The following is a 23,595-nucleotide window of genomic DNA, read 5'->3' on the forward strand; positions in this document are numbered from 1 at the left end:
TTTTTAATCAACCAACAACTTTAAAAAAAAATTTCTTTAAAAAGTTGAAACTCCACCACTATAGACTTGCCGCTCGTCACGCTGTCGGTGGCCGTACTTACACTGAACAGTCGTCGTTTGGATTCGCTCTTCCAAGCGATTAGTCGTCCTGCGTAAAGGTGCCTTAACTTAGAAGCTGATCTGTCCTGTCAGATCCGAGTTTAACCCGATATCCACAATCGGGGGACTGTCTGTGTGTAATCTGCAGACTTGACCAACTAAGACCTAAGCGGCTGCAGTATCGCATCGGGCTGCGTTGGTGGATGTCCTTTAACTTTTGTAGGAACTAGTTGTTTTTTTGTTTGTTTTTTTGTTTGCTCATTCGGTAAATTAAGTTGGAGAGAATTCTGGTTTCAGAAATGCTGACCTCAGTAATAAAGTTATATTTAGTAGAATGAGACATTGATGAATTAATGATTAATGAATGGGTGGTTGTTTTCCAGTCCATCCTGTAATCTAGGGTGTTCGCCTTCGTCTGCCATGTGACCTTGACACCATAGCTTCCCGTCATCCCTACAGTCAGTCATTCTCTTACTAATGGTTTCATCATGGTGACTTCACAGTCTCTTACATCTCAGGCTGAACTCTAGTGAACTTCAGAAATGGGGAGGAATGCTGACTCTTAAGTAGTTGGTGGGAAGTAGGAGGTCGGAATATATTCTGTTGGCGCTCCTCCAGGGTTACAGATTGTAATCTCTGTACAGCTACCTGCGGGCTGTTACTGGACAGACAGGCGTGAAACTCACAAACCTCTCCTCAATGGATCCCAGCGAATGAAGAATCTCCGACTCTGTGGGGTCATACATGATCCTAATGGCAATATGTTGTGTATGTGTGAAATAAATAAAATATATATACATTTTAATAATTGAAACCAGATAGAAAAGTGAAAAAAAGTTCAATGTACTTTCTGATTACAGAATTTTTAATTCTGCTGTGTATTCATGACAATGGGGATGTCTATCTTGACTGAGTTGCATTTAGAGGGATGCTTTACAGCAGTCTTATGGGCCATTCACATATTGGACAGACAGGGAGCCATTGACTTGTATGGAGACTGTTCTAGACATGTTCTGTGATGTGCAGGGAGAGGGGTAGAGAGTCACAACTTATACCTATGGCGGATCCTGTGTTATCCCCATATAGGTGTCACCTCTCAGTGTAATCCTGCCTGTGATGTCAGTGAGCTTTCCCTACAGACCAGGCAGTGACAGACTATAATAGGCTCTGTGGTCAGTGAGAAAAATGCGGGATTTTAGGATCAATTAAAAAAAACAAAAAAACCCCAAAAATTCTTAAATATTTTTAACACAACATATGCAAAATACGCAACATAGGTCATCTTCTAATAACACTCTATTTTAATTATATGGTTCAGCCACTATTGTGGTGTACACCCCCCCCCCCCTCTCCTTAGACGTTCTGCCTGTAAAGCAGCTCCAGGTCTGCCACATGTTAATGCAGTTTGTGAAGGATCACTTTGTATCTGTTTGCCTGTGTTCTATGTCCTATTGTATTGGTATCCACGCTCCCCTGTTATTTGAACCTAGTAGTTGGAGTCAGTGAGGACCCAACAGACAATCTATTGTGACCGTCCAGTTCATTCAATTCCGCACTGTTTCTATGTGAAAGATAGAGTTAATGAAAGGAACCCTTCAATAATGTCTCAAGTCATCGTCTGCATCTTGCTGGCGCAGCACAATCTGCACATGAAACAATACAAAGCCTTAGTTTTCTTCTTTTTTCCTCCTTTTCCGGGTGAGCGGTCAAAGGCTTGTTCTTCACAATAGACCCGAGGGACACGGCTTGGGTGTTGTGTCAGACTCGGTAAGATTATATGGTGCCTCGTCATCCCCTTCCCATGCAGGCGGCCTGGCAGTAGTTCTTGAGATGTGACTAAATCCAGGGATAAGCTGCGACCTTCAGTGGAAAACGGCCCATTTAAATGCCGGTCTTGTGCACTAGAAGCTTCACGACAAAGACTGGGCACGTTGTACCAATGGCGGGGACGCTCTGTCCTCTCGCTGCTGTCAAGCGGACATGAATGGACATTAGAGGGTCTTTTTGGACTTGCAGCTTTATCTTTTGTACAGTTGTTAGAGACACGTAATCGTCATACATTTTTGGGTCACAAAGCGTGCAACATGCACATGAATAAACCAAAAAAGAGAGATGTGGGCTCCCCTCACCAGCAGTAACTTTCAATGTTGCAGGAAGATCTGGGATCCAACAGGAGCTCCATCCTCAAATAGCCGACGGCAAACGGCCAGATTCCATACGAGCACAAAATAGAGATGGAGGGGAGCTGCTACCGTTAAAAATTTCCTTCTTTATTGAATAAAATAAAGCATACAGCTCACAAGTGCACGCTGACGGCGTTTGAACTTGTTCAGCGTGCACTTGTGAGCTGTATGCTTTATTTTATTCAATAAAGAAGGAAATTTTTAACGGTAGCAGCTCCCCTCCATCTCTATTTTGTGCAACATGCACACTTTAACTTAATTTTAGGGTTAAAAAAGACAAAAAAAAAACTGAATAGTCAACGGGGCTGTAGTGGCTGGAGAGACCCATGTCGTGGGTCGGGAAGGGTATCATAATAGAGTTCCTAGAAGGTATATGAGGAGACTTCTAAGGCCATCCATGCTCCTGTGGGAAATATGCAAATAAGGAAGTTGGAATAATACCTCTGCAGCGCCACCTATTGGAAGGCAGCATTCTTGCAAGTCTATGTTAGACTCTTTACACATAGGCCTCTCACTAGTCAAGCCAGAAACCTACTGCATACTGATGAGGGGCAAAAACCCCAAAACATCTGTCTGTGTATGGATTTTGGTGTAGTTTTTAATTCCCAGTCATTGTTATAAGGCTTGTATAAAGTCTAACATTGACTTGCAGGAATGCTGCCTTCCAGTAGGTGGCGTTGCAGAGGTATTGTTCTATCTTCCTTATTTGCAGATCTCCCAGAGGAGCATGGATGGCTTTATAAGTCTCACAAATCTAGGTGCTCTCCTTAAGGAGGAATGATAACCTTCACAACCTATGTAAGAGGTTAAACACACTGCCGTATTTTGCCTCATTTTGTTACGCACAGAATACAGAAGTGTGCGCTGGTCTGACCGCGGGTCTACTGACCCGAACTCTGAGCATCATGGGAACGTATGGCGCTTGGGCGTCGGGTCAGGAGACTTGGTCTGGCTGAGACACTTTTTCAGATTTCAGACGTAAAGCTGAGGCCAAATACGGCAGTGTGGTTACCCCGATTTACCGTGCTCCTTACTCATGGTTAGTGCACAATGTCCTGACTTGTTCTTTCTTACTGACAGGTTTTATGGATTTGGAGCATGTGATCAACAGAAAAATGGAATTGAAGAGGAAAGCCGAGGTAACCCGCTGTCCCACAGCTGTTTGACCTGCGTAGCCGCTGACCCGTGACTAGCCATATTCTGCTTATTTACCTGTTCTGTACACTTGTCAGGAGCAGTAATGGGGCGTAGCAGGTTTATAGTACTAATGTGCATGGAGGCTAATCAGGTGATGATACTGGTGGGAGCATTGATCATTCGAAAGGCTTCCCACCGCCCCCTCCCCTCCACTGCGGTATCAGTCTTTAAGATCTCTGGGTTGTGAAGTTAAAGTTGATGGTGTTGCAATAGGGATGAAGGATGAATGCTCAAAGCTGTCTTAAGTCTGAAGGGGGCAGCCCTTACAACTCTGATGGTTCTAGTAATTAGCTAGGGTTCCAATTTGCAGAATAACTGATGCCATCTTCTCCCCTCCTTTTAGTGACAGAACGATAGCTGAAACTAGAGTGTCTCGTTACAAATATAAATAACATTTTCTTAGAGGGGCTTTACCAAAAAACAGCTTTTTGATACAACCCCTAAATCAGAAGTCTGATCCTATGCATGAAGGTCTCAGGTCCCCCTCCTTGTCATTGGAGGGGAATGGGGGGTCAGTTCAGTGAGCTACAGTAAAGGGAAATGGGACCCCGGTTACATTAGTAGCATATTATCCACCGTTTGTATCTTAGGTCTGTCAAACTCTTGTTGTTTCCAGGTTCTGAAGAGTGAATTGATGAAGGAAGTAGACATTCACTTTAATGAGTTTGTGAATAACTTTATAGAAGAATCCACCGCTTTAGACGCCTCTTCTGCTACCAACAACTGCTATTCTGCAAATGCTGAAAAAGACGGCCACAATGTGAGGTAATGTCAGCAAGGCTACTGGGTGACCTGATGGCTGAATGCAATCTGTAGATGGGGGGTCAATATTTGGGGTTCAGAGAAAACATATTCAATTCTTCCCATTTACTTGGATGCTAAATGTTAATGGGTTGAAGAGAATTAGAAAAACATTGCTGCCTTCTTCCAAAAACGGTGCCACGCTTGTCCGCAGGTTGCGTGTGGTATTGCATCTTCACTTTAGAGAGTTGGGAGGGGTAGTGTCTCTTCTTGAGGAGAGCACCTAGAAGGTGAGTGAGAAGACTTTTATAGGGCCATTCATGCTCCTCTGTGTAATATGCAAATGAGGAAGATGGAACAATACCTTTTGCAGTGCCACCTACTAGATGGCAGCATTCCTGCAAATCAATGTTCAACCCTTTATACAGGTCTTAAAGATTGGGAATTGAAAACCAAGCCAGAATTCATACACAGACAGCTGTTTCGGAGTGTTTGTTTGCCCCTCATCAGTGTGCAACCCCCCCGAAACAGCTGTCTGTGTATGGATTCTGGCTTGGTTTTCAATTCCCAATCTTTAAGACCTGTATAAAGGGTTGAACATTGATTTGCAGGAAGGTTGCCATCCAATAGGTGGCACTGCAGAGTATTCCATCTTCCTCATTTGAACCTTTTAGAGAGGCAATGCAAACAGTCCTTTGCACTGAAAGATCCAAAGATTGATATTTATCACCTATCCACAGGGATCCCTTTTCCTCACTGCAGGCGATTGAATGGAGCGATGGTCATACTGCTCTATTTATCTTACTGAGATACCCAAGCGCTTGTGTTCGGCTGTTTCCTTCAGCCCCATTGAAATGAATGGGGTTCTATTCAATCTCCACATGAATGCATGTGGGTGCAGCAATCTTGCAGTGATGAGAAGAGCAGGACCCCAATATCTCGGGATCAGTGAGACATCCCCCCCCCCCCCCCCCCCCCTCCACCACCAATCAGAATTTTCTCATCTAGCCTATCTTGGGGTTGTTAGAGTATTAGTAGCTGCTTCATTCTTGTGCCAGATGAACTATATTGAGCGGGCAGTTGATGGCGCCGTGTTGACTACTAATGCCTGTTAATGTGTATAGTAGTCCTTCCGGTATAGTAAGGGGTTAGGAGGTCCTTTTCCCTTCTTTCTGCCTTCTCTGTGTTATACAGATGATGGATGCCGTACTTCTCAAGCAAACAGTCTTTGTCCCCCACAAAGTTTAGATGTTAATGCTTCAGCTTACAGCTTAGAGAATCTGCAACAGGCATACCCACTGTAAACCCGAGTTACCCAAGTGATCTATATAAATAATTTGAATGACAATATTTTTGGGATCAGTGGGAACAAACCACTGTGATGACTGGGAATAGGGCTGGTGTTCCAGGGGGCTAACATCCTGCTCCAAGCTGGCCAGATTAGTCTTCGCCTCCCCCACCAGTTGTCACAGTGGGATTAGCGGTGGGTTGGTGTCGCACGCTGGCCGGTAGCGGTGGGTTGGCGTCGCGCCCTGGCCGGTAGCGGTGGGTTGGCGTCGCGCGCACTGGCCGGTAGCGTTCCTCTTCTTAGATGTTGTGCTGTGAGAACCTGAATACAAGTCTGGGAAACGAGAGGCAGCGCAGTATAACCATTCGGGTGTACTTGTCATTGAAGGAAGTATGTCAGGTCATTTTTTTTCCCCCATGTAAGCGCAATATACTGGCAGCCTATTGGAGATGTAATGCAGCCCATTCACTGAGAACGATGCATGCATGTGATATAATTCCAGAAGCAGCAGCATCTGCTCCCGCAGTGGGGGCGGCCTGGAGGCGTTATGCTGCGAACATGGTGGCGTTCTTTAGTGGAAGAGGGAGAAAGTAGGAGAGGTGAACTGCCCATTTGACAGCCCGCTGCTAATTGGCATATGGCGCTGGAAGCCATTCTCCGGCTAGTTCTCTGGATGGGTGCCTGTGTTGAAGCAAGTGAAGGTACCATTTCACTCCTCATGAAGTCCCACATCTGCCAGTATATTGCGTTTATATTGGAAAAATGACCGGACTGTCTTCCTTTTTTTTTTTTTGAAGCTTAGCAGTTTCTGCTTAGTATGGAGGGCCAATACTTCATAGAGTGTCTCACAGGTAATGGCGGCTGCTGCCCTCCCTCAGCCTGGTGACTGCTGCGCAGTCTGTTCCTCTGTGGATTGTTACCCCTTTTTCCTTCTGGCACAATATGCAGAAATCTGTTTCTGCTTCTCCACCAATATACACTTGTCCTGGAATTGAGGGTTACTATCTTCTTCCCCTCCGACCTCAGGTAGTTCCTGCTGCTGCAGCCTCTGGCGGTGGCCTCCCTGGTTTGGCCAGAGGTTCTCCTGCATTCCCAGGCATGGGACCTGCAGACTCTGATGTGAACTACTGTGCTTACTGTTATAAAGGTGTGATAACTAACTCTTGCTCATCCCACCAGTTTAGCATAGGTTAAAGGACTTCCCTAACTCGGGTTCTAACAACTGTAAAGCTGTTGACCCTCCAGCTGCTGCAGCACATCCTACGCTTTACCATGGCCACCACGTAAAACTACAGTATACAATGTCCTAAAACATTATACGTCCAGTATTCAAGTATAATAAACAATTCATGCAGCAGCATGTCTCATATAAAATGGTACGCAGATCTTCTGGTTACCAGCTGCACGATTCTGCGTACCGCACCCATCTCCCAAATCAGACCACTTTTTTTTTTTAAATCACATCTTGTACATATAGCATGTGTGATAATTGTTGTCTTATTTCTTCTTATTGACAGGACATTGAAATCGGCAGCTGAACACGGGAAGGTCTTTGTATCAAGACGTTCTTTACTAGAGTGAGTAGAAATACAGTTGGGTTTGTGTACATGTTCTCATATGAGGGCTTTTCTTCTTGGTGTGATCTGTATCCACTGGAATCTTCTCATAGAGCCCACTGGCCTGTATGTGAGTTTCTCATTTTGTTTAAATGGCATATACAGAGTGGGGCAGATATAACAGAAGTGGTATACCACATTCCCTTCTATTTTTGTGTTCGCGTTTAGGATCGGGCTTCATGACCACATTTATTCATTTCATGGTAAAATTGTAGTATTACCAAAACCTCAGTGTTTTCCTATAATTCTCCTACAAAGTCTTGTCAGCTGTAACAGTCACCTAACAATTGTTTCTGTACATTGAACCCCAGGGCTAATATAGTTTACGTTAAGGCTCATAAAAGTGGTCAAAAGCAGAACAAGCTGGCTAGAACCTTCCTCCCCGCTCTCCCCTGCAGCCGGCAACCGAACCTTCAGTCTCGAGCGGGCAGGTACTCGCTAAAGGCAATGCTCGCTCGAGCAATTGCCTTTAGCGAGTATACTCGCTCATCTCTAATCTTAACTTGTGACATTCTTCTTTTGTATGGATGGCTGCACATTGGCACGGGTACACAATTGCCCACATGTTCAATTATCACAGCTACTGGAATTTTCTCAATCTTTAAAGTAGTATTATACCTTATAAATCTATTATTTGGTTGGCACCTGCTGGTTCTGTCGTCTGTTTCGTTCATCGTAAAAGCCAAATTACTGAAAGTGGAGTACTTTGCAGTCTTAAGTTCAATTTTGCAAAAAGTAGAAAGGCATGAGAGCCGACTGATATCTACTCTTATTGCACATGCTTGACTATCAGGGCCCATTCACATAGCCTATTTCCCCTCTGTGTTTTCTATGTATTTCACAGCGTATAGATCCATTAAAGCCAATTGGACTAAACACACAGGTGTTTTTTCACAGGCCTCATGGGTCATGCAAAAAAATCACAGCATGTGTTATTCTGGTCCAGATCACGAACTAGAATTGGACATGCAGTGTCTACTCCCCGTGGGTATTGGAGAGCCCTCGGATGTGTCCTTGTGCTGTCTGATGAGTTGTCCCCAAGATCTCAGGCACAATTTGCATATGGCCCTCGCATCAATAAGATGTAAAAAGAGTGAAATACAATTACTGTAGGGTGTCTAATTATGCTACATTTTTGCATTTAGGAGCAGCATGGAAATCAAAATGAGCAGTTCCAGGTGTATGGCGGCTCTAGATACGAGATAGCCTAAACGGTTGATTTTGGGCTTATTCGCGTAGACGTATTTTCTGTTTGTGTATGTCATGGACCGCCCAGGACCCATTACAGCCTATGAGGCTACAAACACATGCATGTTGCTCCATGTCTGTATTCCCGGACAAGGATAGGACTTGCAGTGTGCGCAGATCAGACAACACAGTGACCTGGTGTCCGGGTGCTGTCCGATGCGAGTTGTCCAAGCTCCACCTGTGTGAATAAAGTCTTACTACTGTGTTTTTCCAGACCTGCTCCCTCTATCCCATCATGGACAGCAGACTGGGTAGACAATTAATTGATTGTCAATCTGGATAGCGTTTCATCTTCAGTTTAATGGCCATATTGGAGTCCAGCGCATTGGAGAGGCTGCAGACGGTGGATCTCCTCCATCTGCTCTAGTCCATAATCTGCTGTGTCAGCAAAAGAGTTTTGTGGTCTAGGACTATAGTTTAGGCTATAAACGTATGGGTTCTCACAGTATGTAACACCATATAATAGCACGCTTATGAAGAGATGATTGGGGCTTTTTACTGTGTTTTCTGGTAACAGAGTAAAGACTTTTTTATTTGTTTTCTTCCAGTGAGCTCTTTGAGGTCAATCACTTCCGCACCATCTACCACATGTTTATTGCTCTCCTCATCCTCTTTATCCTCAGCACAGTGGTTGTGGATTGCATTGATCAGGGCAGGTAAGTTGTGATGGGTGGGTATTTAATGCCAAAGGAAAATTCCAATTGTTACATTATTTTAATATTTAGAGACACAAAGTAACTCTTGACTGTTTAATGCACTGAATAATAAAAAGAAAAGTTTGGTCCTCTGAGCCGCTCTGTTGACTAATACGGTGCAGGTGTGATATTACATTTCAGTCGTCTGTACCTCTTCCCTGTCCGGTACTTCCTGCATCATCCCAAGTCACAAGACCTCTTCTAGTTCAGAATAAGTTCTCTTGCATACAGCGGCTTTGTAAATCGATGAATGAAGTGACCCGCTCCATAGATTATCATTGAGGAGTGATTCCTTTTAGGAAAGGCACTAAATGGCAGCATTGTTACTACTGCATTCATAGTTTTGCAGGTTGCAGAGCCTGTATATCAAATAAACCCCCCTTTTTTTTTTTTTTTTGCTTTCCCAAATACTTTAGAGTTTCTTTTACCATGCTCTACACAGTGATGTATTGTTAGCTAGGACTAAAAGTCTCCATATACATTACATGAATGGCAGCTAATTTTGGCATTGACAGCCCACGATCTAATGCAGACAAGTCAAATGCAAGACCCAACGGCAGAATCCAGCCCGCCGCCTCCTTTTATGTGGCCCGCTGGCCTTTCATTAAACCTTAAAGGGGTTATCCAGGCAGTGCCTGCCGGGATGCATCGGGGTCGGAGCGGAAGAGCTGCTCTGACATCTGTGTAGCCACCGGCACTCGTAATTGCAGGCGTCGCTCTCAATGAAATCAATGGGGACCCCAGCCTGAAATTACAAGTGCAGCTCCCATTGATTTCATTGACCAGACCCACGTTCTCATGATTAGTGGGAATCCCAGCAGTCAGACCACTACTGATCAGCTAGTTATCCCCTAGCCCATGGACAGGGGATCACTTCTAATCGAAATTCTCATTTAATGGTAAATTGTGAAAAAAAACAACCTTCCTGCCAACTTTATCAGCCATCTGCCGGATTTCTATGGTCAGATTTTGCAAAAGCTTTTCTATACCGTGTATTGTCTCGTGTGATTGGGCACTCGCATGATTTCCTTGACTTGAAGGATATAACATGAGGGCCAATTTGTAAAACTGTCAACCTTGACTATTAATAGAATGACTTTCCTTGACTCCGCGATTTCATTAGACTTGCATGACTTTCAGAAGATCCTGCTTACGACTTTAACCTTTGACCAGCAAATGCGTATGTAAGATGGCCCACAATGAATTGGCATAGCCGTGGCATGACGTACATGATTTTAGTTAAGTTCAGCGATCAACCAACTAAAAACCCCAATTCTCACATTTGCCGATGCATGGCAGATATGCAAATACACCGCCTCGAGTCGGAGACGGCGCCCATGCAAATCGGAAACCTCACATCGCTTGTGTTCCGGCGCATTCTCTGTGTGGCAAGGTGCAGACTTTTCTACCTCAGCGACCCACTCACTGTGCATGTGCCGGGGGCAGGTTGTCTTTAATGATCCCGGATTCTTTACTTCTATTTCTAGTGTGAAACAAGCTGAGTATTGAGGCAGGGCGAAGATAAATCACGTTAAACCGTTTCATCTGCCTGTTTGCTATTGTTCTTCCTCGTGACTTGCGTATTCTTTTTCTTGCAGGCTTGTTTTGGAGTTTGATCTTTTTTCCTATGCTTTTGGCAAGTTCTCCATTGTGTTGTCCACGTGGATATGCATGTTCCTGAGCACGCTGATCATCCCGTACGTCCTCTTATCATCGTGGGCGCAGGGCTACAAGACCTCGTCGCACCGCACCATACGATCGCTCTTCTACGCGTCCCTTTACATGGCGTTCCAGATGTTCGGCCTGGGTTTCTGTCCGGCCTACATTGTTCTGCAGCACAATCTACCTCCCGCTTCAAGGTTCATTGTCATTCTAGAGCAGGTAACGCCGCTCGTACCTCAGGTACTGTCTGTTGCGCTTGCGTTAATATTTATATATGCTTCATTGAATGTAATTTCGCTTACAGGTTCGACAGATCATGAAGGTACATTCATTCGTAAGAGAAAATATCCCTCGGGTCTTGGCCTCTGCCAAGGAAAAGTCAAGTAAGTAGAAATCTTATCCCTTTGTTCCCAAGGAAACTTCCAGATATTTTGATATATTGAAAGATTTTAAAGCCTGGCGAGTTACATTTCTTCAAGCTCCTTTCTTTTTTTTTCTTTCTTATGGCATCATAGGAAAATATATCACATTTTGATCACATTCAGTGCTTTTTTTTTTTTTTTTTTTTTTTAAGAGGCAAGTTTAGCAAAACCTACGACTCTCTAGCATGGTTCGTTATTGGTTTTTATGGTGTTCAACATGTGGTATAAATAATGGTACCATTTGCTGATACATATGACTCTGCTTTCTGTTCCAATTTTTGGGACACAATATATGCAAAAATAGCTATTTTGGTCATTTTGTTTTTGATATATATATATATATATATATATATATATATATATATATATATATATATATATATATATATATACACAATAAAAACAAAGGGCCAAAACCCTACCCTTTTCACCTTACTACGTAAAAAGAACTATATATATATATGGTAATTAGTTCTTTTTACATAGTAAGGTGAAAAGGGTAGGGTTTTGGCCCTTTGTTTTTATTGTATATTTTATACTCTAGATGGCAGACCCAGAGGCCATTTTCAAACCTCCTGGTGCCATAGCGACCGATTGGCACCTTGCAAGCATATATCATGGGGGGGTCCAATGGGTGACACAGGGAGCTACATGTTGTGGCCGCATTGACCTAGAGTGTAAAGGTTAAATGGCTGGAAGTGGAGGCTTCTTCACTCCAAACTGTTAGACCTGGAGCCTCGCTATAATCAAACAGCTGAGCGACTGCCCTGCCAGCCTTATTCTGATGTGCTGTAAAAAGCCACATGCAACTTAGTGGCCTCTGCAAAAAATCATATTGGTGGTCACTGAGGGGTTACTGTGGCTCCTGATTGCTATTCAAAATTGTATGTGGCTCACAAGGTTGAAACGGTTGGGGTCCCCGTCTATATCGTCTTAGTGCTTGGCTAGAATCCTACTCCCTGATTCCTGAAGAGATTTACTTCTCTTCTATAAGTCTACAGATGCAACACTTGGGTCCGCTGCAGCTCTACTGCACAAAATGTAGATCTCTGTAGAGCTTTATGGTCATCTAATATGTTCAGTTCAGCAGCATCGGGTTAGGGGGTCCCGGTGAGCCAACCATAACATAGATGGCAAAATGTGGTAGTATTCTAGTCATGTGCAATATGCAATTTGGAAGTCGTTTTCTATCTGGTGTTCAAAATCCTTCTTGTACGATTGCAGTTTACCGGCAGTGGAGATCTATTAGGAATGTCGCATCGCTTGGCTTCTGTTTCTATGTGTTGCGGTATATCGCATACTGCAGAATGCTGTTCACAAGCAGATCTGTGAGTGTTACGGCCTCCAGACCCTCTTTCTTTTCCTAAATAAACACATTAAATTTTGTTTTGGTCCTAAATTGGCTTAGAAGCTCCTTCAGGAGATGCGAGGGGGCGGCAAACTGAGCAATCAAGTTCTTGAAGGATTTGCTAGTGAACAGCTTTCTGCGACTTGCTATATACTGAGACGCATAGAAGCTGTAGAAGCCAAAGGAGCACAAAGTGTTTTATTAAAAAAAAAAAAAAAAAAGTGTATAACCAAAATGCTTTTATGCCAAAAGTACATGTATTTAAAAACACATTTAGAGTTCTGTGCTTTTAATAAGACAGAACATTTATCCATTTAAATGCTGCAAGTGTTTTCCACTGTGGAATTTTACCTTGAGTGTAGTTAATATTAGATTCCTGTAAATATTCTGTTTTTCCCTCCATTTAGCGGTCGCTCCAGTCCCACAAGTTACACAATACTTGTATTTCCTGTTTGCTCCTACCCTGATTTACCGAGACAACTACCCAAGGTAACCGAGTTCCTGAACTTTGTCCTGTTTGACAGCACATTGTTGACCTGTCTGTAGTTTCTATCCTCGCGCGTTAACCGTCTGCAAAAATACTACAAAAACATTTGTTCTGTAAACCTGCTGATCCTCTCCATGTAGAATAGATTGTACTTGGGCCGCTCATACACAGGCTGCTCTAAGCCTCTATTCATTTCAGCGGGGCTTGTTACACCAGCGTTTTAGCGCAGTGTTTATAATGCGCGCTAAAATGAATGCCGTATGTTCTATTGTCGGAGTTGCAGCATGACTTTGACGCCCTGCATCACCCATGAAAATAAATGGAGTGTGTTTAAAAATGTTGTGCACAGTGTTTTCAACGCCGCTCACTATGGCAACAGGAGGGGGGAAGAATGGTGACGTCATCAGTTTACTTTGTCTGCGTTGTTACTGTGCAAGATATGTAGTAAAAACGCAGGCAAACTCTGTGTTTTTAAGCAGTGTTTTACGAACGCCTCTGTGATTATCGCCTAAGATCTACAGTGGATATAAAGTCTACACACCCCTGTTTAAATGCAGGTTTTTGTCATGTTAAAAAAAATTAGACAAATATGAATCATTTCAGTTTTATTCCCACCTACAGTGTGACCCGTATCTGTACAACTCCATTAAAGAACAAACTGAAGTCTTTTAGGGTGGAAAAATTAAACTAAAATGTTGTTGCATAAGTGCTCACACCCCCTTATATTTGGGGATGTGGTTGCGTTCAGAATTGGCAATCCACCTTAGACTCATGTAAATTATACTCAGTACTCCGCTGCTGTTGTGTACACTGATTCCGATTGACCCCATATAAGGTTCAGCTCTTCTAGGAGGACTTTCCTGACATTTCCTTAGATGCATTTTTTCAGCTGTATAGCGCTAACCGCACATCAAAGGGATCTGATTGTTGGAAGGTATCGTTAGCAGGAGGGGATCAAAAACCATTTCTAAGACATTACATATACCATGGAGCACAGTGAGGACGTCATCAAGAAGTGGATTACATTTGGCACAACAGTTACCTTAAACAAGAACTGGGCGTCCCTCAAAAATGGATGAAAAGACCAGAAGAAAATTGGTCCGGAGTTGTCAAGAGGCCGACAGCAACATGAAAGGAGCTGCAGGAGGTTCTGGCTAGTACTGGTTGTGTAGTACATGTGACAACCATCTCCTCTTTTCTTCATAGGTCTGGGCTGTGGGGTAGGGGGCAAGACAAAGCCTTTTCTAACAAAGTTAAACATCCAAGCCCGGCTATGTTTTGCCAAAACCTACAAGTCTGACAAAAGTCTGTGGGGGAATATGTTCTGGTCTTATGAGACCGAGGTTGAACTTTTTGGCATTAATTCTAAAAGGTATGTTTTGATGCAGAGCCAAATCACCAAAAGACCACCATACCCGCAGTGAGGATGGTGAAGGCAGCATTATGCTTTGGGGTGTTTTTCTGCTGCTGCAACTGGGGCTTAAGTCAAGGTGGAGGGAACTTTGTACAAAATATCAGGTTATTTTGGCACAAAACCTTCAGTCTTCTGCTAAAAAGCCGAAGAGAAAAAGGAAATTAATCTTTCATCAGGCAACAACCCAAAGCAGACCCCCAAATCAACAAAACAGCTTCACCAGAAGAAGATTGACATTTTGAAATTGCCCAGCCAGAGCCCAGACCTAAATCCCATTGAAGATTTGCGGGTGACCTGACGAGGGCGCTACACTCAAGATGCCCTCGCAATCTGACAGATATTTAGCACTTTTGCAAGGAAGAGTGTGTAAAGATTGCCAAGTCAAGATATCCCATGCTGATACGCCTAACCAAAAAGACTGACTGCTGTCATAAAGCCAAAGGGTACATCAACAAAGTATTAGTTTTAGGCCTCCTTCCCACGAATGGATTTCCGTCACGTAATTCGTGGCGAAAATCCGCGGCGTTGCCCGCAGCTATTAGGTTCTATTGAACCTAATAGCTCAGGGCACACGGTGCGGAATTCCACCGCGGAATTCCGCACCGTGAAATCTCCCGTCCTCACCCGCGGCATGCTCTATTTGCCGCGGGTGTACGCGCTGACGGCTTCCATTGCAGTCAATGGAAGCCGTCCGTTCACGCTATCTCCCGCTGTAGCACAGCGGAAGAGAGCGTGAAAACTCTTTCCCGCCTACCGCCGCCGCGTCATATGACGCAGCAGCGGTGGGCGGGGAAGCGTCATGCAGGAGCGAAGAAGCCGGATCCGCTGGTAAGTATGGGGTCTCTGGGGGGCGCCGGCCTAAGAGTGTGCATACTTAGACAACCACACCGGGTGTTTTGTTTTGCTTTCCACTCTAAGGCCTAATGCACATGGGCGGAAGTTCCGTGGTGAGATTCCGCGCTGAATGTCCGCCGGTGCATGCTGCCATAGGCGTGCACGCAATCCTTTGCACGCACCCACGATTTTGATCACGAAAAATCTGCGCAATAACAAAATTGCGGCATCCCCTATTTCAGTGTGAAGCTCGCAGAGGCTCACAGTGCCGTGTCCTCGCTGACACGCCGGCTTGGCCTCGCGTACGTGCAGCTGCGGCAGCCGGCACATCACAGCGCAGAGAGAGACGCCGGACGAGTAAGCAAGAGGTCAATGCAGGGGCAGGGGTCGTATGTCACTGTAAGAATCTCACACTCAGAATCCGACCCGGCCGTGTGCATTCGGCCTAAAAGATTTGCTTGGTTTCTTGTGGGTTTGTACAGATAATGGGTCACATTGAAGGTGGAAATTATACATCTTTGTCAGAATTTTTTTTTTTTTTTTTTTAACATGACAAAAACCTGGCATTCTCACAGGGTCATGTAGACCTTTTTATCTGCATTGTATATATGTTGTCTTTATTAATGCATGGTAATGCCCTTGTATAATTCAGCCTCCTGATGTCTGCTTGTCTTGTAGGAATCCGACCATTAGGTGGGGATATGTTGCCACTAAATTTGCCCAGGTGAGCTATTACATCACAAATCATTACAACGTGTAGAAGATACAAGTAAGCGATCGCTGCTATACTTCGTCAGCTTCATATGAAGAAATAATTAGTAGAACAATCTGTTAACCCCTTGAGTGGCGGGTTTCCTACCACCCTGTCGTGCCCACCAGGGCAGGTTTTTTAAAATGGTCTAATCATTGAATTTCAACTAATTTTGCAGTTGCGTCTCAAGAGCCATAACTTTTTCATTTTTCCATTGACATGGCCATAGGAGGGCTTGTTTTTTGCGGGACAAGTTGTGATTTTTTTTTTTTTAAACAGGGGGGAGGAAAAAAAGAAATAGGGAAAAAAATCGTCAATATCTTCTGCTGGTTTTTCAAAGCCCTTGCTTTGTTCTCTGTGGGTCTGTGCAGGCAGAGCACACTGTCACAGCTTGTGGCATTGTGCTCTGCAGCTCCCATAGTGATACATAGCCCGGAAATCTTCCGGGCTATGTTGCTATGAGCAGTGGAGCTCGTCCCGGAAATTTTCCGGCCGTGCCACTCAAGGGGTTAAATGGTTTTTCTGGGACCCCAATATTGATGAGCTATTGTTAGGATATGTTATCAGCAGCTGACCGGTGGGGGTCTGCTGTCTGGGTCTTCTGCTCATCAGCTTCTTGAAGAGGCTGGGGGGCTCTGGTAAGTGCAACGATTTCTTCACTGCATACTAGACCCAGCGCTGTATATTTCATAGCCACAATAATCTGGTTCATTTGAATGGGACTGAACTGCTCTCAGGCAACATGATTAATGAATGTGATGTTACAGCCCTGAGGCCGTGGGGCTACCCTGTGCACCACAGTCTGTTCAAACGGCAGATTGGTGGGAGCTGGAGCAGCGGACTCCCACCTATCAGATATTGGGGACCTATCCTAAAGACAGATCATCAATATTGGAATTGCGGAGATGCAACCTGCACTTCCTTCTCCTGCCTTCTAGTTTATTGCACCAAACACACATATGTCATAACCAAATATGCAGAATTATTAGGTCGATCTTAGTAAATTTTTCCCCTAGCCCCTTGATCTCTTCCTTTCCACATTCAGTGCAGGGGATGAGGGGGTAATGAAGGTGGAGAGGGATGTGGTGTATGTATGTATTCACAATCTGGAAATATGAGAATATATATTTTTATTTTATTTGTTGATGTAATAAGGACAAACAACAATGTAAAATAATAAAAAAAAGTACTGGCCCCGGTCTGTTAAAAGCTGGTGCAGTATGGAGGTTGATGATAAAAGCTGGCTTGGTTATTTGGGTATTTAACTTTTTTATTTTTTTTTTTTCTCATGTGGAGTCAATTGTCAAAAAGTAATTTCATATCCGTTAACTGTTCTACTACTTGAATAGGCTTGTATTTATATGCAGGGTCCATTTTGTATTTTAACACCCGTTATTCGTGTTACTGTACATCTCACTTGTAAACTATGTCTTACATACAGATCTGAGTGCTTCGTGAAAGCTACTCCTTCTTCTGCTTGGGGAGCCCCAGCTAGTCTTGAGGGCCATGCTCCTCTAGGAGACAGTTTGCAGAATGGCTCTCATCCAGATAGACTTTCTCTAGTATAGCCATCTATGGTGGTGATTAGAGATTTCATTCTTTCTGCAGGGCGGCAATTTTGAATAAATTGGGTATAGAGTCAGTTTTAATCCTGTAAGTGAGATGGAAGGCTTTTCTCATTCACTTTATCTGGTTTTATGTTGCAGGTTCTTGGCTGCCTCTTCTATGCCTACTATGTCTTTGTCCGACTCTGTATCCCACTCTTCCGCAACATCAGCCTAGAACCCTTCAGCCTCCGAGTCATGGTCCTCTGTGTTTTTAACTCCATCCTTCCAGGTACTTGGTAACCGCCTGTATATAGTGGCATGTTCAGTCTATGGTAAACCTTTGTATTGATGTATGTTCTTTCTCTGTAACCAGGTGTACTCATACTCTTTCTGGCCTTCTTTGCTTTTCTGCATTGCTGGCTCAATGCTTTTGCTGAGATGCTCCGTTTTGCTGACCGAATGTTCTACAAGGTAAAGGCAGATATTTAGTACTTTTAAGGTGTCATTTTAACATTCGTGGGCTGTGAAGAACTTTCATGTGATCTTGAGGAGAGTTGTTAAAGGGGTTGTCCCGCGCCGAAACGGGTTTTTTTTTTTTTCAACCCCCCCCCCGTTCGGCGCGAGACAACCCCGATGCAGGGAGGTAAAGAAAGCTCACCGGAGCGCTTACCTGAATCCCCGCGCTCCGGTGACTTCTCTACTCACCGCTGAAGATGGCCTCTTCCTCCGTGGACCGCAGCTCTTCTGTGCGGTCCATTGCCGATTCCAGCCTCCTGATTGGCTGGAATCGGCACGTGACGGGGCGGAGCTACACGGAGCTACACGGAGCCCCATAGAAGACTGCAGAAGACCCGGACTGCGCAAGCGCGGCTAATTTGGCCATCGGAGGGCGAAAATTAGTCGGCACCATGGAGACGAGGACGCCAGCAACGGAACAGGTAAGTATAAAACTTTTTATAACTTCTGCATGGCTCATAATTAATGCACAATGTACATTACAAAGTGCATTATTATGGCCATGCAGAAGTGTACAGACCCACTTGCTGCCTCGGGACAACCCCTTTAACTATTTAATAGGATTTTGCTATTTGAATAAAGCGCAGTGTGTAATGTTGTTGTTCTTGTGTTTAGCTATGTATACTGTTAACTCTGCTTTTCACAAACTTTGGACATGTCAAATGTTTTGATCACTGAATGCTGGGACCTATGATGGCTGGAACGTTAGGCTAGCATTATCACTGCTTGTAAGCTGAAGATGGCCTAATAGTAAGTCTATGGGCCTGTCTTCATCTAGCAACCAGTGACGTTGCTTAGAACGAAACGGCTGATTTGCTCATCCAACGATTGGTAGGGTTCTCTGCATCCGGACCCCCAGTGATCCAAACTTGTGATGTGTCCCTATGATATAACAAAGTACAGTTCTACTTTAATAATGTATCCAACAGGAGGTGTTAATGCTAATCTTTGATGGAAAAAGTAAATTCTACTTGTCTTCATTCTGTCTTTGAGACTTTGATCAGTTTGTTGGTATCTGCAGTTTCCTTTAATGAGTACCTCTTCACATTTTACAAATTCATCATTTTGCCATAACTTTTATCACTGCATGATCTGTCTTATTTTCAGGATTGGTGGAACTCCACGTCATTTGCAAACTACTACCGTACCTGGAATGTGGTTGTACATGATTGGCTCTACTACTATGCTTATCGGGACTTCGTCTGGGTGAGATGCCAAACCTTCCCATCTTCTAGTTAGTAGAAAATGTTAAAGACTAAGCGCACTCTTGGATAACCTTTGACCTTGTCCTAGTGGGTGTGATCAGTGGGGGGTCTGGATGCTGAGTGCCTATTGTTCACTGAAATTAAGAGGCAGAAGTGTTCACCTGAAAGCTTTACCCTTTTGGCTATGATTTATTTATTTATTTCCCCCCCCCCCCCCAGGCTCATACACTTCTGCCAAGAAGATAATTTCATTGATCAGTGTGGAGGGAACTTGGCACTCAGAACCCCGCTGATCAAAACTGCTAAAGAGTCGCTATGACATATCAAAAGTGCAGTTATTCTTCACGGCTGTGTTCATATCTGCATCAGTTCAGTCAGAATTCCTAAAAAATTTTTTGAAGGCAGAAACCGTAACTTCTAGACCTCATTAAGTCAGTGGGGTCTTCTTTGCACCTCTTGGTGCCTGTTGTCCTGCTGTGTGATGGATCTGGCATTGCATACAGTTACATTGCAGATGTGAACAGAGCCTTAGTTCCTGGCCTCATCACATGCACAGATATAGTTGTAACTGCATACATTAGTATTATATGTTTTATGTATTATCAGTAGTACGTAACACTTTGGCATGTTTTTGGTTGGCTTCTCATTGTCTGTCACTATTTATTTGTATCTATGATTAGTTTGACATTCTTTATTTCCTTTTCCAGTTCTTTGGCAGGAGGTTTAAAGCGGCTGCCATGTTGTCCGTGTTCATAGTTTCTGCCGTGGTCCATGAGTATGCCCTGGGGATCTGCTTTGGATTCTTTTACCCAGTTATGTTCATCCTGTTCGCTGGCTTTGGCAGTAAGTATTACTAATCTTCAAGAAGAGCAGTCGCCAACTTGTCGCACAGCAGCGGGTGCGCCTGAGCAAACGATGGAAGCTTCACTGATCATATTCAGCTAACCTGTATGATCAGTGGTTGTCCCATTCTTGTGGACAACTTCCAATGGTTCTCGGAGCTGTGGAGTTAGTCCCACTTTGGTGGAGTTGGTAAAAATCTACTGACTTCAGCTTATAAATGGATAAAACCATTAATTCAGTGTAGAATTTGTTGCATACTTCCTTCCATATGAATATAGGAAAGTTTTTGAAATGTTCTATTCATCTAAGCCCCTATTTAACCAAAACATTGATAACTAGGATATGGCCTGTAGCTTTACTATTTTTTTTCATAATGGTGAAGAAAAGCCTGATTTTTACCATTTTAATATAGTAAATTTTTTCACTAAACATGCGTCCTATATGAAGGGGTTGGAGTCTGAGTCGGAGGTTTGGCTTACTGACTCCCCAGCCCTGGCTCTCATGAGTATTTCTTGTTGGCAAAAGATTGGTGTGTCAGGTTTTCCATATGTATTTGGCAAGTATCAGTAGGTTCAGGGAGACTTCATTTTTTTAAAGCTCTTAAGGACCACCCACCTTAAATATACGGTGGATGGTTGCAGGTGTCATATGGAGTGGGGTCAGGAGCTGGGCCTACTCATACCTGGCAGGTGCTGGCTGTTTCTGACAGCTGGCATTTGCTTCCAACTGTAGCAATAGGAGCCAATGCTGTTAACCGTTTAGATTCTGCTCTAAAAGTTGACAGCGCATCTAAGCCGCAAGCTGGACGGCAACCTTTTGCTCCCCACAACACAATTGTGGGATGCCGATTGCTTCACATGGCAGCCCTGAGTCTCAAGAAGGGCACCCAGGTCTGCCATGTATTAGTCTATAAAGTTCTGCCTGTAATAGGGGTTAAAGGACTATCTCTAAAAATACAATATTCTGGAAGTTACCAAACTGCTGCAACTTCAAGCCCCCTGGATGGGTTAAATAAGATATATATAGTTTTTAAGAATATATATATAATATATATATATATTCCAGTGTATAAGATGACCTTTTAACCCCGAAAAATCTGCTCTGCAGTCGGGGGTCGTCTTATACGCCGGGTATACAGTTGTCCGAAAAAAAAAAATGAATACTTTCCTTCCGCGGCGCTGCTGCAGGCTGTCTCTCCCCCGACTTTCATTGACTGACGCCACCTGAGTTAGCCAATCAGAGCATTAGCTTTCTGGAGGTGGGGCATTCAAGCCCAGCTTGCAGAAAGCAATGCTCTGCCGGCGTGCACGGCGGAGCGAGAGCCTGCAGCAGCGCCGCTGGAGGTGAGTATTCTTTTCACACTGTATTCCTGGCATATAAGACGAAAATTAGGGGTCGTCTTATATGCCGGAATATACGGTATATATAATTTTAATTTTTTTTTTTTTTTTTTTTTTTTTTTAAGAAAAAACAATTTGAGCATGAAAAATAGAAAAAGTTTTTTACATACACAGCAATACTAAGTATACTTATTCTATTAAAATATATAATTTTACACTGTGGCTTTTTAAAAAAAAAATTTTTGAGCACCCATTATCCTTTAAAAATAAATAAATAAGTGATCAGAGTCTTATATACCCCAAAATGGTACTAATGAAAACTGCAAGACATCCTGCAAAAAAAAAGTGCTCACTCAGCCATGAAGGGGAAAAAAATATAGGGTGACGGAAGCAAAGTTCTTAGAAGTTTTTATAATGTATAAGTAATAAAACACTATATAAATTCGGTGTTAGCAGGCCGTTTTTGCTATTCCGTAAACACAATAAAAGCAAAGTCCAAAAAACAATGACGGAATTGTCTGTTTTTTATTTATTTTTTTTTGTTGTCATCCCTCTTAAAAATTTCAAAGTTTTTCAATACATTATATGGTACAATAAATAGAACTACTTTTGAAAATATAGCACTTCCTGTGAAAAACAAGCCTCATACAGCCGTGTTGACAAAAAGAAAGAAGTTATAGCTACTAAAAAAGCAAAAATGAAAATTTCTGTTTTTTTTTTTTTAATTAAAGTATTTTTTATTAAACTTTTTCACCTTTTGCATATTTTAAAACATTTTTTTTTAACAAATCTTTGGTTTCCCCTCCCTCCCCCTCCCCCTCCCCCTCTCACCCACCCCCTTCCCCTCACCCCCCTCCCTCCCCCATCCCCCCTAAGATCTCTCTCTCAACGTTCTGTTCTTTGGGTAAACTGTCTCTGAATGAACACAGTGTTGTGTCGTAAACAATAATAACAGTTCTTGTAACGTATATTTGTTTTCTTCTTTGGTCTTCGTGTTGCTTATCTTCTTGCTGTTTTCTTTTATTGATTCAGGGTTAGATTTTTTGTTGCATTCGAGGGGGGGGTCATATTTCTTTTGCCCGTTGCCCGGTCTCTCTCTCTCCAATCCCTCCTTTCTTAACTTTTCCCTATTACTCCTTACCACTTTATTTTATTGTATATCGAGTCTGTAATTTGTTCTACATTTCCCAATAAACTTTATATATATCCATTACATACGTTGTTATGTCTTAGTAAATCCCCGGTTTACTGGTGCCTCCCCACACGGCTCACCACTCCCTATGTATTTGATCCAACATTACTGCTCTGGGCGTGTATCCATCTCAGCCATATGTCCTGATATTTTTGACTGGTCTTACGCTTAGTGTAAATACTCCTTTCCCACGGTAAAATTTGGTTGACCTTATTTTTGAATTCTCCCAGCGTGGGTGGTTCTTCGTCCAACCAGCGCTGGGCTATTGTTTTTCTGGCTATATACAATAGTCTGGCTACCGCTAGTTTTTCATGATCATCTAATGTTAGATCCTGTATGTATCCCAGAATGCACACGTATGGTGTAAAGTCCATACGTATGCCAAATGCCGCGTTAATTGCATTTCTTATTCCCATCCAATATCTGTGCAATTTCGGACAACGCCATAGCATGTGGATTAGGTCCGCCGTGTGGGTTTTGCACCTTACACATATCGGGGAGGTTCTCATTCCTATATTGTGTAAGAAGGCCGGGGTGCGGTACACTCTGTGTATTAGAAATATTTGTGAGACTCTGTGTGATTCGCTCAGAGATAGCTTGGGTGTCATTTGTAGGATTTCCTCCCAGTGCGACTCCTCAATGGGCCCTATGTCTGCCTCCCATTTTGCTCTTGTTGATAACGGGTTGTGTGCATTGACCGTGTCCTGTATATGGGAATATAGTACAGATATTTTCCCCGCTGTGGTGGTGGCTTTTCCTATTATGTCCGCTACTATATTTATTACCATTGTTATTTCCGCCGTGTTTTTTTCCGCTTGTATAGCGTGTCTAAGTTGCAGATATTTGTAAGTCACTATTGGGGATGTCGTGGTTTTGCCTTAACTGCTCGAAGGTTTTTAGTTCCCCCCCCCCCCCCCCTCCAGTATCTGGTCCATTCTCCTAACTCCCCTGTCTTTCCACCCTTGGA

The 23,595-nt window shown here is 43.4% G+C and overlaps 1 protein-coding gene across 1 annotated transcript in view; it reads left to right on the forward strand.

Annotated features, from left to right (window-relative positions):
- SOAT1 (sterol O-acyltransferase 1) overlaps nucleotides 1–23,595 on the forward strand; it is a 49,876-nt gene that overhangs the window by 13,101 nt on the left and 13,180 nt on the right. Inside the window, exons 3-14 of the mRNA XM_066597392.1 lie at nucleotides 3,363–3,421; nucleotides 4,096–4,244; nucleotides 7,026–7,085; nucleotides 8,921–9,028; nucleotides 10,666–10,948; nucleotides 11,034–11,112; nucleotides 12,907–12,988; nucleotides 15,913–15,958; nucleotides 17,692–17,821; nucleotides 17,906–18,003; nucleotides 19,156–19,254; nucleotides 19,961–20,096. Coding sequence (XP_066453489.1) covers nucleotides 3,363–3,421; nucleotides 4,096–4,244; nucleotides 7,026–7,085; nucleotides 8,921–9,028; nucleotides 10,666–10,948; nucleotides 11,034–11,112; nucleotides 12,907–12,988; nucleotides 15,913–15,958; nucleotides 17,692–17,821; nucleotides 17,906–18,003; nucleotides 19,156–19,254; nucleotides 19,961–20,096 — 1,329 coding nt within the window. The remainder of the gene's footprint in view (nucleotides 1–3,362; nucleotides 3,422–4,095; nucleotides 4,245–7,025; nucleotides 7,086–8,920; nucleotides 9,029–10,665; nucleotides 10,949–11,033; nucleotides 11,113–12,906; nucleotides 12,989–15,912; nucleotides 15,959–17,691; nucleotides 17,822–17,905; nucleotides 18,004–19,155; nucleotides 19,255–19,960; nucleotides 20,097–23,595) is intronic.

This window comes from Eleutherodactylus coqui, chromosome 3, assembly GCF_035609145.1.
Source record: "Eleutherodactylus coqui strain aEleCoq1 chromosome 3, aEleCoq1.hap1, whole genome shotgun sequence".
Taxonomy (NCBI): domain Eukaryota; kingdom Metazoa; phylum Chordata; class Amphibia; order Anura; family Eleutherodactylidae; genus Eleutherodactylus; species Eleutherodactylus coqui.